Raw genomic sequence first — 13,655 nt, forward strand, 5'->3', positions numbered from 1 at the left:
TTAGAATCCACACCTGATATCTGCAACTTGCACACATGGTATCTGCACTGCATTCACCAGCCCACACTGCTCATAATTCCTCCTCCTCCTGCTAGTCCTGTCTAGGTTCCAGCTGTTTGTGCTTAACACGCTAATTTGCAAGCTGTGAAACTGCTCAAGTGTAACAGGACACAGATGGGTTTTTAAAAAGTAGGTACTATTGTTCAGGGCCACCTAATGGCGTAGCAGGGAAATGACTTGATTAGCAATCCAGAGGTTGCTGGTTCAAATCCTCGCTGGAAACATCTATATCGGGCAGCAGCAATATAGGAAGATGCTGAAAGGATAATCTCATACTGCGTGGGAGATGGCAATGGTAAACCTCTCCTGGTTGTTTTTTTTTAACCAAAGACAACCACAGGGCTCTGTAGTCAGCTAGACTCAACGGCACACTTTACTTCACTATTGTTCAGAGGCTGGCCTGGTTTCTAAAACCATACTCACTGCCCACTCCACAAAGGCCTTATTTTCAGTGCTCTGATAAACCTGTGCAGGCTGTGCAACTTCGGATGCAGGTAGGAGAAATCACATAACTGAATGCTTTCCCAAACAACAACACAGCCAGTGTGGTGTAGTGGTTAGAGTGCTGGACTAGGACCAGGGAGACCCGAGTTCAAATCCCCATTCAGCCATGAGACTAGCTGGGTGACTCTGGGCCAGTCACTTCTCTCTCAGCCTAACCTACATCACAGGGTTGTTGTGAGGAGAAACCTAAGTATGTAGTACACCGCTCTGGGCTCTTTGGAGGAAGAGCGGGATATAAAATTTTAAATAAATAAAAATATAAATAAATAAATTTCCTCCATATAGAGGGAATTCCAGCCTAACCTAGCCTTCCCTGACATGTCAGTTTTCTGTTTGCAGGGATTATTTTTAATGGAGGAGCAGTAACTTGTCTGTGCCTCCAGTTGCAATCTCCGAATACTGGGATACTATACCAGTGAGAACTAGACCTACCAGGAATCCCAAATATTAGATTCTGGCTGTCCTAAGGGCCATTCTGTTTTTCAGCTGACAGGAAATTAGGGGTGGGGAGAAAGCCATTTCTTCCATGATGGTAGATCTCATTAATGTGTTAGTGGGGGCAAATGACTTGCAGGCTGCATGCACCCTTCCCTGGATCTAAGTCCCTATGAACACAGCAGAACTTATTTCTGAGTATACATACATAAGATTTCTCTGTTAATATAGTATTTCTGAACTTTTAAGCAGCAAATTAAAGGATACTAGCTGGACTGGTGCAGAGCATCTGCTTGCTAGTTCTCCCAGCCTCTTCCCCACTGTTCCAGTTTCCCAAGTACAGTGACAGCGGCAGCAGCACCACCTACACCTTGGGCCTCCCTCCTCCGTTGCCTTCTTGCTCCTTTTCATCTCCCAACAAAAAGGTGCCGGCTAGCCTGTCAGGCTATTGCAGCAGAGGAAGCCCCCCCGCACCCGGCCACAACAGTGACACTAGAAAAGGAAAACTAGAGGAAACTAGAGCGGCGGCGAAGGGCCCTCAGACATCTCCCCGGGGCAGGCCTGGAGCCCGCCGGCTGGCAGCCCAGTGGCACGGACGAAGCACTCAAGCCCAGGGGCATAGCTATAATTGAGCGAAAGGGTTCAAAGAACACGGACCCCCAGCTCCTGAGGGCCCTTCAGCTCCACCCCTCCCTATTTTCTTCATTATTTCCCTCACTCTGGGGGGAAATAATGAGAGGGATGAACACGGGCCCCCTCTCCTCTAGCTACGCCCCTGCTCAAGCCCTTATGCTGGAGCTTCGCAGGAAGGTGGAGGAGCTCTTGGAGAAGTGCGGTGGCCCCCAGTTCCCCAGCCGCTGCCAAGCCACCCTCTTCGGCCACTGCCATCATGCTGCCCTGGCTCTCTCTCATTTCTCACCACACATGTGCTTAGCACTGTGTGGGCAGGGCTTGTCACGTACCACCTGAGAGAGAGAGAGAGAGAGAGAGAGTGTAATTCTCCCCACTCACTCTCAGTAACCAGGAAATTAACTCAGTTTTTTTGTTTTTTTTAAACCAAAAGCTCCCCTCAAGCTTCCTCCATCACCTGACTGATTCATTCATGGGGTTTCTCTCTCCTTCTCTTACAGAAGGCCTCAGTTAGAGCAGCAGTGAAACTACTGTGTTAACTGCTGCTCCAGCAGCCCCCTCAAGTTTCCTTTTCAGTCATCATCCAGCCTGACAGACAGTTGTGCCTCGTAGGAAGAGGATAGAGAGACACAAATGACTTGACTTTGCTTCATCACAGCTCTGTGCCTAGAAAAACAGTAAGTACAGATCATGTGTGCAAGTAGAACATGCAGATGATCTGACACGAGTACAGGCACCTCAGGTAGAGCAGTAACTCTGCCTCTGTCGAGTGGATTGTTGAGGAATCCATTTCCTGGCTTGCTACTGGGCCATTTTGGATGATAAGACCTGATTGCTTCACCCATACCATGAGCCATATGAATACGCATGTCCTGCCCCCCACCTGCCCCCACCCCTGTTCCAAATGAGGCAGTGGTTCTTCTGAACTGCCCTCTGGTTTACATTTGAATGGGAGCTTGACTACATGTGACCACTGCAATATATTCCCCGTAGGGGGTGGAGCTGCTCTGGGAAGAGCAAAAAGGTTCCCAGTTCCCTGAACTAGGGCTGAGAGAGATTCCTGCCTGCAACCTTGGAGAAGCCAGTCTGTGTACACAATAATGAACTAGATGGATCAATGGTCTGACTCAGTATATGGCAGCTTCTTATGTTCCTACATTCCTATGTAAAATCTATGATATGTATACTTAATGACACAATCAATTCCCTGGATATTTTCCAAGTAACTAACTGATCATGCACTTGATGCCTACATCCATTATATTTTATGCATGTAGGCTAACTTCATATGTGCCATCCCCACATGGACAGTGGAGGGGAGGAGGTCAGATATACCTTCAGTCCACCTGATACAATGGACTGGATCAACTTGAAAACTGAACCAGCCCTGTGTGTTGAAAATTGCCAGCAGCAACTATTCAGAATATTTCTTGTTCTGCTTCTGATTATCTCCATCAAATCACACACATTATACTGTACACCAGTACAGCACATATGTACATGGCTACAGCTGTCTGATAATATTTGTACACGTGTATACATTTCCAGAGAATTAATGTACCTGGGTTCATTTTCAAAGAACTCTGATTCAGACTCTCTCTCTCTCTCTCTCAGGCATACCCCCACTAATCCCATGTGTGGCAGCTCTCACGAGAATTCGCAAGCAAGCTGCTGGCAGGGGAAGAAGAAAGTGGTGTTGCCAGATAGACAGACAGGCAGACAGGAGGAGAAAATGGCGGCGGGTGGGTGGGGAGAAGAAGGTGGTGGCAGGAGGGCGGGCAAAGAAAATGCTGGTGGCCAGCCGGCCGGCGGGTGTGCGGGGGAGAGAAGACAAAGGTGGCAGTGGTGGCGGGCGGAGAGAAAATGGCGATGGCGGTGGGTGGGGAGAACTAGAGGAGCAGATGGTCTGCACCCAGCCCAGCTAGTATATCTAGAATAGCTTGGCCCACATGCACTGCTGCCCCGCCTTCCTGGCTCCCTGTCCTGCATAATTACGTAGGCCAGTAGCTCTTACAAGCTTTCTATCATATGTGACATCATACTAAATTAATACGTATTCAAATTGTCTACTGCTTAGCAAAAGAGACAATTCATGCTTGCTACCACAAAACCAGCTCTCCTGCATGGATAGAGCAGCTCTCCTCCATGTATAGCACAAGACCAGTTGGTCCATGTATAGACCAGCTTGCCATACTCATGTGAACATGTGGGGTGGCACACGAGGTGACCAGAGATGAATTGGCCCCAAGATACTGTCTGAACATCCATCCCCAGCCCAAACATAGGTAGAATGTGGGAGAAAAGGTGTCTATATGGAAAATCTAGAGACTAGTTTGCGAGACAGAGAGAGAGGTGTATTTTCCTCCACCAACTACAACTCCCAGAGTTCCAGAGTTCCTGCAGGCATTTCTTACATACAGGCAGAGTAAATAGAGAATAGTAGCCAACTACTATAGCAAGAGGGTGTGGGACAAGAACCACAGTAGCCAGTGATATTGAGATCCTTCACAGGACTGGTGCTGCTGATAGGGCTGACAGGCCCCAGGACATATGTGAGTAATCAAGTTAGGCTTCTAGTCCCTAGAGTGCACAGAAGAACGGATGCTAGATCCCAGGGACAGAGAGCACTACATTCATGCCCTACAGCCATCACTGGCTATAAATACAAATCAGACAGCCAGAAGGTAAGGAACTGAAAAAAGAAGCTATATATATGATCAGGCCATTTCAAGTCTTACCTTTTTACAGTTGTTGTCATTGCCCTCGTAGTAAAACTGGCATCTTGAGAAAAATTTTCTTGATGAACTTGCATATAATACATATCTGCAAACAGTCCCTATTTTCCCATTCATCTGAATGCGAAAATAGGGACATGTTGGCAGGTATGTATAATATATCAAATTAAATGTGGCATTGTGCCGACAATTGAAGTTTTTCTTTTTCTTTTCCCCTGGCTGGTGCACTGTAATTGTGTTGAAGTGCATTCAATCAAATTTGTTCTATATTTTGTCCTGCTTTGATTTAAAATAAGATAAATGTGCTAACTACTTCTGAGGGAACTATTAAAATGGACAGAATTTGTAATTCCATCAATCTTCTCTTGTATTCTCATCTGACATTATTTCAGATAGTTTAGACAGGAAGCCTGGGTTAAGTTTGAGCAATATGCAAAACAACGACCTTTTTAAAGCAGTTGGACTCTATTTACTTCGTACTATCTATTAACAAGAGGAAGCAGAATTGCAGGCTGCTTGCACAATACTTGTTTCCCTATGACTGCAGCATTTTAGATGGGTGGCATGAAAACACACACACTTCATGTCTCAATGCAAGCTTACATTGTGCATTTATTTACTTTAAATGCATTCCACAGGCTCAAGCTATATTACAACATTACAAGCATATCTGTTACAACGATATCTTCTTATCCTATTGGCTGCAGTCCATGCTGTTATATATGCCAGAGGGCGCTGTGATTTTAGTTACTGCTTTTTGGACCTCTGCAGCTTGTTTGTTTTGGGGAGCTGTAGCTGTTTGGTGGAACTTCTGCAGATCCTGAGTTGTAGCAATAAAAAGCCTACAGTATGTGTTCCTGGCATTCTCCTTGCTACCAACACAGCATACACCCTTGTTTGTGTTTGTAAATTTTCCCCCTGTCGTTTGGTTTTCAGCAGGACCTGGCTCCCTGAGATTAGGGTGGGAGGGAGAGAAAAATCAAGCAGAAATAAGGAGGAAGGACAAGAGCAGGGACTATAGAAAAACAGATAAACATGTTGTTTTGTGGGTCAAGAGCAAGGCTGCCTTGTGCAATAAGGTTTTAATTAAAAGGATAACTTATCCATAACCATTACCTTCCAGACCCTCAAAAACCAAGTCCTAAATGGCAGATCCCCCCCATATTTACTGCAAAACTAACTTGGCTGCTTGCTTGCTTGCTTATTTATTTATTTATTTATGGCCTGAACAGAACATAGTTTTCTTCTCAGACTCCTTCATCTAGAAATGTCTTATTCCTTTGGAATACTCTTCTTTCCCATTCACATTTTCAATACTATTTCCCTTCGGCCAGAAACTTTTTGGGATTCCTGCTTTCCTGTGTCCTAACTGAAAACTCTGCTTCTTCTGTCCCTCTTTTCTCTCTCAATTTAGGCATCTCAGGCAATGGCTGCCATTAGGTTCTCTGTGACATTAGGTCAGTGTACCTTTGTCAGAGGCTTCATCACACACCCAGTGGAAACACTAATTAGAACATAAAAACATACACAGATATACTGCAACCTCATGTCTTCTACAGAGGACCTGGTAAATGCTGGGAAGTTGTTACCTGGGAGGCCCAGTTACCACAAACCAAAACAAACAAGGATGATTGAAGGAAGCAATAATCACCATTTATTGAAAACCAGCTCTGGTGACGCTCCCAGTACCTAACGGTAAAACCTGAGAGACGTGCCCAGCTGCCTGGGTCACAAGTTTTTATAATTTGGCATTACTACACAATTAGGCGTCAACATTCAGCCCCAAAGAACCAATCAGTTCATTACATTCGTACATATGCTTGCATAGAGGCTGGACTTTGCGCTCTAAGTTTCTATTTCACAGCAGAGAGATAATTAATTAATAGAAGAAGCCTTCACATTCCTAGAACGATACAGTTACAGTACTATTCAGGGGAGCCTATCTCTCCCCGCTGCTGCAAACCCCCACTTATTCTGCTCTGGGCAGATAGCTGACTTAACACTTCCTTTTGGTCTGTACTTTTCCATCCCACAGAGGCACTGACTTGCAAACACACTTTCTACAAAGCAATTACAAAGCAGCTTTCTGAAAAGGCATTTTCCATTCCACAAAGTGGGATTAATTTGCATTTATTTCCCTTGTGTGTAAAAATGATTTGGACAGCCATGGTAGGAATATACTCTTAAATTATATGGAGAGAATAAAAAGCTTCAAGGAATTCTAAATATACAGGTGGATATCTTGACTAACAAAGCGCTTGCAGAAGGAGGTTACATCAGCGCAAAGCTATTGTGCGAGCTACTTGCACTAAGTCAGGAGCTTGTGTTCCAGACGAGTGTTGCACCTTTGCAAGCACTCTCATTCATTTTACGTGGAACTCTGCACAGTTGCAAAATTCCCTGTTTGTTTTTTAACACAGCGGTGCAATCTTCTTGCACAGCATTGCTCTTCTGCAAGTGCTTCATTAGTCAAGATTGTCAGCCACCGACTGCAAGTGATTTAAGCCCTAAACTTGAAGTTCTTTCTACTAGGAGGGCAAAGAAAAAGCTATAGGCAACAGGAACACATGTTATAGTTTTCCAGAAGACTCTTGCCTTCCACCAATAAAATGCTCCTGCTTGAGGGGACACTTGATATCCTTAGCAGACCGCATTTGTCAGATGGTGGCAGTACAGGCACAAGAAGTTGTAGAGCAGTTGAGTGAGTATGATAACGAATTGTTTAATCCAGGCCGACAAATAAGTATAGAAAAGTATGTATCAAAGTATAATTCAGGAAAGTATGGTTCATATCCCTAATGGAGTATAGAGCCAGCAGGTTGCTCAGAGTTGAGAAGCCTCTCAGTAACAGAGGCCAAAGTCAAGAGTGGGAGGCCCCCTCCCAAGAATGTGGGTTGAGAAGCCCACCAGAGATAACAGGTACCAGGAGTGGTCAAACACAGGCCATTAGCGAAATTTCTCAGTCAGCAGAAAGAGGGTCTTGCTGGTACGAAGAGATACCATAGGGATTAAAGTTGTCATAAAAGCCAGGTAGTAACTCATCTTCTCAGGCTCTAGATGGCACCTCTGGAACATGTAAGTTTAATAACTAATAACGTGTATTAATCGCTTTGTTGATATGCTTGTATGTTTGAGACCTATAAAAACTAGCCACCTGTATGGCTCGGGCGCGCAGTATCAGCCAGATGCTCTGTGATGATACTCGTGCCTTTCATGACATGAAATAAAAGCTTTTTTGAGCAACGCACCCTTGTTGTTTGTCTCCATTCAGTTAGACAGCAAGTATATTGGCGAGAATTGAGCCTAATCCTCTTTGGTTCTGGCAAGACGCCCCGTTCCCTATCCACGATAGGAATATGAAAGCCAGTGGCTGAATCAAACAGGAAGGCTAGATTCTAGAGGTTTTTCCTGCAACAAGTAGATGTGCCTAATGTGTAACATGACATCAATATTGAGCACTTCAACCTACTTAGCGATTTGAGGTAGCAGTCCCTGTGTCTGTGCCACACCTCACGTTCTCTCCTGTAAGGGCACAGTTCCTCGCCACCCCCACCCCACCCCCAGTGACAGACTGGTAACCCTCAAGTGCACCACTGCTTATCCTCTGGGAAGTTCTCCTACAGAAGCTTCATTAAAATGAACAGGAAATGAAGAAGAGCATGATCTTCACAGTGGCTTTTGTGCCTTACTTATGAAAAATCAGTAAGGGAAAAAGATTTTTAGGCAGGTGAAGTGCTATGATCCAAAGCAGAATAAAACAAGATGTAAACATTCCTGGTTGCAATGCAGCTGATTTCCAGACAACATGCTTAGCTTAAGATCTCGCCTATGTTGGCAATTTCAAACAGGAAACTGACAAAGCAGAACTGTTAACTACTGTACTTCAAGCTTGCCTGAAGTATAAACCCCAGACCTTAATTTTGTATATAAACTTAAAATGTGTGGACTAGTTACAGCTCTAATTTTCTGGGCAAGAAATAATTTGAGTGCAAAAACAACATAATCAAGCATTTGCCTTCAGTGTGCCCAATTCAAAATTTTTTTTTGCAAGACTTTTATTTTCTACAGAAAGCAGAAGAAAAAGGAAGTTGCTTCAAACGTAATTCCTGCTTTTATTTCCTTTTAGACTGCAGTGCTCACTCCTCCCGCCCCAAATCTCCTCTGTACATACAGAATAAGTTTAACTCTAACAAGCTTTAGTGCTAGACCATTTGCCGGTTATTCGTTGACTGGCTTCCTATATATAAGTAAGATTGCATGTAGGCTGTGGGTGTGCTTAATTCTGTCTTAGCAGGAAGTGGTTTTGTTGTGTTTTCCTCCTTGCTTGCTTTCTGTTACTTTAGTCTAAGGGAAATTTGTAGCCTTCAGATACGTAACCGTTTAGTTTTCCATTTTCTTTTTAAAAGCTGAAAGCAACTGGATGTAATGTCATTGGATAAGAAAATGGTGTGCAGCAATCTGTAGGTAAGGAAACTTAATTTACTTCTGAAGCCTTACCTGCAACCTGCAGCAAAAGATGTATGATGAATAAGCATGTCGTAGAAGGAATAAAGAAAAACAGACAGGCTGTTGCATTGTTACATTAGCAGTTTAGGGGATCCATGAGCAGCTTATTCAGAGGGCCCTAAAAAGGAACAGATACACATGAAGAATAGCATACGAATGGCATCATATCAGGTGGATGCACAGCTGAAGATGACTTTACCATTGTTTCAAGGCTCAACTAATCTCTGCCAGAGCATCTAAGCCAACCTTTGGTGTGACTGGCTCTAGAGATTTAGCCATCAAACTGTTTTATTGAGGAATGTATTCTGCCAAGTGAGTGGAGGGTAAAGGGCCGATGAAATGATTAAATAATAAATAATGAAAGAGGGGAAAGCAAAGTTGTTACATTGCAAAATATTGGTAAGGTACCATATTACTGAAGTGTAGCAGCAGCACAGATATGAAAGATGGAAATGTTAGTAAAGATAGCATCCTGTGGACAAATTAAGAATGAAAAATGTGTTTAGTTATTTCTAGTGTTTGCACTAGAAATCAGTGGTGAAGCCATAGCAGCAATACTGGAAGTGTAGGAGGTTTCCTCAGATACTGATGCAGAAAACATCCAAGGGAGGGAGCTGTTCTTTAGTGCTTATGTAGGGAGGTAACGTTATGAGGGAGGTAACGAATGGCTATCATCTGCACCACTGACTGGAACCCCAATTGCACCCCAATTGAGTTCTTGAGCTACAAGTGATACCAGGGGTATAGCAAGGTTGGAGTGGGCCCAGAGTCAAGATTTTAAAATGCCCCCCTGCCCTTAATCTTAATCTTAAACGAGGCTGAATAGTGGTAACAAAAAGCATATATATATATATATAAAACCTATGTGCCACAATAGAACATCATCCTAAATTATTTTTAAAAACATTTTGTAAATTGTGGACGATGGAAGTCATTTAATAGTACTAGAGAAAGACATGCTGTTCTGGTAGCTCCAGGTCTTAACACTCACATCAATTTTGGAGGATGAATACAACCGAAGGAAGCCCGGGCAGGTGCACGGCTGGGGGAGTCAGTCATGTGACTTGCCTCTTGGGGGGGGGCCCAAGGCAGTGGGCCCCCAGACAGCTGTCTCCCCTTGCCCTATTATAGTTACACCCCTGACTGATACAAATGTTTAGAAAACCAACTGTCTCTGAAATCTTATGCTTCCCACGTGTCTTTCTGCCATTCTCCCTAGGCATTCTTCGTTACCTGCCTATATCCTTAGAGACTAAACAATCATCTCTATTTTCTCCACTGCTTTCTTCAGAGCAATTCCCAACCCACAGAAGTCATTGAAAAAGCCCCTCTGGTTTGTCCACAAGAGATCTGATAGCACCAGCAACCCCTTGAATAAGAATATAGGTGAGTGACTCACCCGCTCTATATGTCTGCAGTGTTTTTGCACAGCCAAAGTCCACTTCTTAAGTTACCTTTTATTGGTACGGAATGGCTCTCACAAGTCTCATCAGTCTTTTCCAGGTTTTTTCATAGCGCTGAATTTGGAGTCACTGATGTGGTGGAACCCACTCTTGACACTGAATGGTTTGGTACTTGCTGATAGCGATTCTGCAAGGAAGTCCAGTGCTCAGAACACACTGCAGAGGAGAGCTTTTCTTGTGGTAGCAAGTATAAATTATCCCCTTTGCTTAGCATAGTCCACCCTGGTTTGCATTTGAAAGGGAGACTACATGTGACCACTATAAGATATTCCCCTTAGGGCAAGGGATCCCTCTGGGAAGAGCAAGAAGGTTCCGAGTTCCCTCGCTGGCATCTCCAGGTTAGGGCTGAGAGAGACTCCTGCCTATAACCTTGCAGAAGCTGCAGCCAGTCTGTGTAGACAGTACTGAGCTAGATGGACCAGTGGTCTGACTCAGTAGACGGCAGCTTCTTATGTTTCACTCTATAGCGGTCATTGTTGTTTACAAGACCTTTCTCTGTAGACTTTCAATTCATTTTAATGATGATGGGCACTTTGCTAGTTGTTATAATAAAAACTAAAAAAGAAAAGAAAAGATAGTGCTTTTCTGGAAAAAGAAGAGGGCACAAGATCAAAAATAAGAACCAGTATGGGGTGTTTGTACAAACTACCAGGGAAATATATATTGATGGTACCATTTTGAGTTGTTAACCTTCAAGCAAAGAGCCATAGAAATGAAAGCCCAATCAAGAGAGGTCTCAGGATGCGGTGTGGCTTGTACCAGGTGCTCACCTTATGTTCAGGTACGCACAAGGGAAATGGCTGGTAGTGCAGACACAGCCTTACTGACAAAGATTTTTAAAATATTGCTTTGCATTTCATACAGAAGATGGCATTCTTTGTAACATAGTGCCAATACTTCCTACAGCTTCTTAGGCTTTCCTTGCAGATTTCTCACCTAAGCACAAATCGGGCCTGACAACCCTATAGTTATGAGATCTGACAGATTTAATAATAGCCCAAGGTCCCAAGTAAGAAAAATATCTTGTCGTACAATATAAGAAAAATGGCTGAAGCTATGAAATGCTTATGTATCTGAGAAAAGATCAGCAGGTTTAGCATTTTAAAGGTACTGAACAGGACCTGGGAACATGATTACACTTTGTCCTGTGGGTACTTGTCTCCATAATAATTTACAGATATTGTTACATTGCTTGGTATAGATCAAAATGTACCACTTCATTATGAGACTTCCAGGAGGTTCATATATTTTATTTATTGTAAAAATAAATTTATTTATTTATTATTAATTAATTAATTAATTAATTATTAAATAAATATATTTATTTTTTAGGTATATATTTATTTTTGATGCTGCCTTTAAAATTTCATTTCCAGGTAGAGCAGGTTTTGTCTGAAATCACCTCCACCCTAAAAACTTCAAAGTTATCACATCAAAGGAAGACTGTAAAAACTAACATTTTCTCTGATGTGATAACTTCTCTGACATTTTCATGCATACGCTATTTCTTACAATTTTCCTTGTGTGTGGTAAAGTCACTGTCTATGGACTCTAGCACCATTAAATAAGCAGGTGAATTGATCCTAAATTATGGGGATGATGGCTGCTGCTGAGGAGGAGGAGGAGGTAAGAGGGATTTTTGTCTCTTCCTCTCTGCCGTTTGACAAAGTCTTGTGAATCACAAGATAGGCCCATGGATTAATACCAGTTTTTTAAAAAGAAGATTTTTTAAAGAATGGATATACTAAGATGTACGCCTTCCTCAACTAAGCAGAAATCATGCCTGACATTTTTGTCTGTATCCCATCCTTTCTCTAAGGACCTCAGATTGGCATAATTCAGTTCCCTAAGTGTAGCATCTCAGCTAACCTGAGTGCTAGGTTAGTGACAGGCCTGAGGCCAACCAGTGAGTAGTGGTGGGAGAATCTTCCTGGGTTTTATTTGCAAGTAGCTTCCGCTAACAGAGCTATTTAAGCCACCTAAGGGCTCAGCAGGGAAATGACTTGACTAGCAAGCCAGAGGTTGCCGGTTTGAATCCCCACTGGTATGTTTCCCAGACTATGGGAAACACCTATATCAGGCAGCAGCGATATAGGAAGATGCTGAAAGGCATCATCTTATACTGCGTGGGAGATGGCAATGGTAAACCCCTCCTGTATTCTACCAAAGATAACCACAGTGCTCTGTGGTTGCCAGGAGTTGACATCGTCACGACAGCACACTTTACTTTACTTTACTTTAGTCTTTATAACACTTACCATTTGGAAATATTCAAAAATCTTACTTTCTTCAAAAGCAAGAGACAAAGTGGAGGTAGTTTTAACTCTCATAGTAAAAATATTATATTAACTGCATATGATTTTCACATAAAAGACAAAGAGGTCATACAAATGACCTGTTTTCTCAGATCCAGGGAGGGCCAGAGGATCTTTTGCATGCCCACCTTGTATTTTAGGAAATATGGACAGAGTTGATAGGTACCCCTTCAAAACATGTGTAAAGCACACCTGCATATTACTTCCCGTGCTGGTTCTTCTGGCACAATCAGCTGTGGCCAGACACTTCACTTGTAGCCTGTGTGCAAACCTGAGATGTCTGCCTCAAGTGTGCAGGATGGGCAGACCAAAGCAAACTGTTATGTCTGCCAGCTGGATGTACTAGAAAGGTTACAGAAAGATTACACAACAGAAGAATGGCTTTTGAGATAAGGATAATCTTTTACGTAAACTGCACTCTTCCAAGACAGCTTGGATGAGACTGAGTAATAAGGTGCCCTACTTATTTATTCTGCTGATAGATAACCTGATATTTAGACATATTCTCTGGGTTTCACAATTTTTTCTTATTGACTAAACTAGAATTAAACCTGCCTTGATGCACAGTGTGTTTAAAATTACCAACTATTATATTTTTCAGGTTGACATATTAATCATGCAGCAGTTAGCATCCTCTGAGAACAGTGCCAAAAAACTGCATTCTTCCCAAGAAAGCACAGGTGCTGTTCAGCTGAGGATCAAAAGTGCCAACAGCCCCCATGACAGACACAGCCAAAGCAAATCTATGATCTTGTCTGATAATCTGAAAGTCATTGAACCTGTAAGTACTGTTCCATGAGGATTGTACCTTTGCTCTTTTTTTCCTTTTTTTCTTTTTTTGCCTTAATACTAAATGGAAATTGTTTTGAAATGAATGAACTAGAGTGCCTGTTTAGGTATTCTGTACCAAATTACTGTGGTGTATATATGCTGTTTCTAACAGTGGGAAGCCACATGACCCCGGGAAACTCACAAGTAGGACTGATGAGGACAGTCACCACTTTTTC

At 42.9% G+C, this 13,655-nt stretch overlaps 1 protein-coding gene across 8 annotated transcripts in view; it reads left to right on the top strand.

Moving 5' to 3' along the window:
- Nucleotides 1-1,330: 1,330 nt before the first annotated feature.
- Nucleotides 1,331-13,655, top strand: part of ARHGAP15 (Rho GTPase activating protein 15) — a 609,462-nt gene continuing 597,137 nt past the window's right edge. The window contains exons 1-5 of one of the 8 annotated variants that reach the window (XM_053285783.1): nt 1,331-1,424; nt 2,130-2,306; nt 8,771-8,828; nt 10,162-10,256; nt 13,250-13,429. In XM_053285783.1, the coding sequence (XP_053141758.1) occupies nt 13,265-13,429 (165 nt within the window). In that variant the 5' untranslated portion in view covers nt 1,331-1,424; nt 2,130-2,306; nt 8,771-8,828; nt 10,162-10,256; nt 13,250-13,264. Of the gene's footprint in view, nt 1,425-1,529; nt 2,307-3,941; nt 4,314-5,002; nt 7,440-8,770; nt 8,829-10,161; nt 10,257-13,249; nt 13,430-13,655 lie in introns of those variants that run through there. The other 7 variants (XM_053285785.1, XR_008313780.1, XM_053285788.1 and 4 more) reach the window with 7 other exon arrangements.

Source organism: Hemicordylus capensis, chromosome 1, assembly GCF_027244095.1.
Source record: "Hemicordylus capensis ecotype Gifberg chromosome 1, rHemCap1.1.pri, whole genome shotgun sequence".
In the NCBI taxonomy this organism is placed as follows: Eukaryota; Metazoa; Chordata; class Lepidosauria; order Squamata; family Cordylidae; genus Hemicordylus; species Hemicordylus capensis.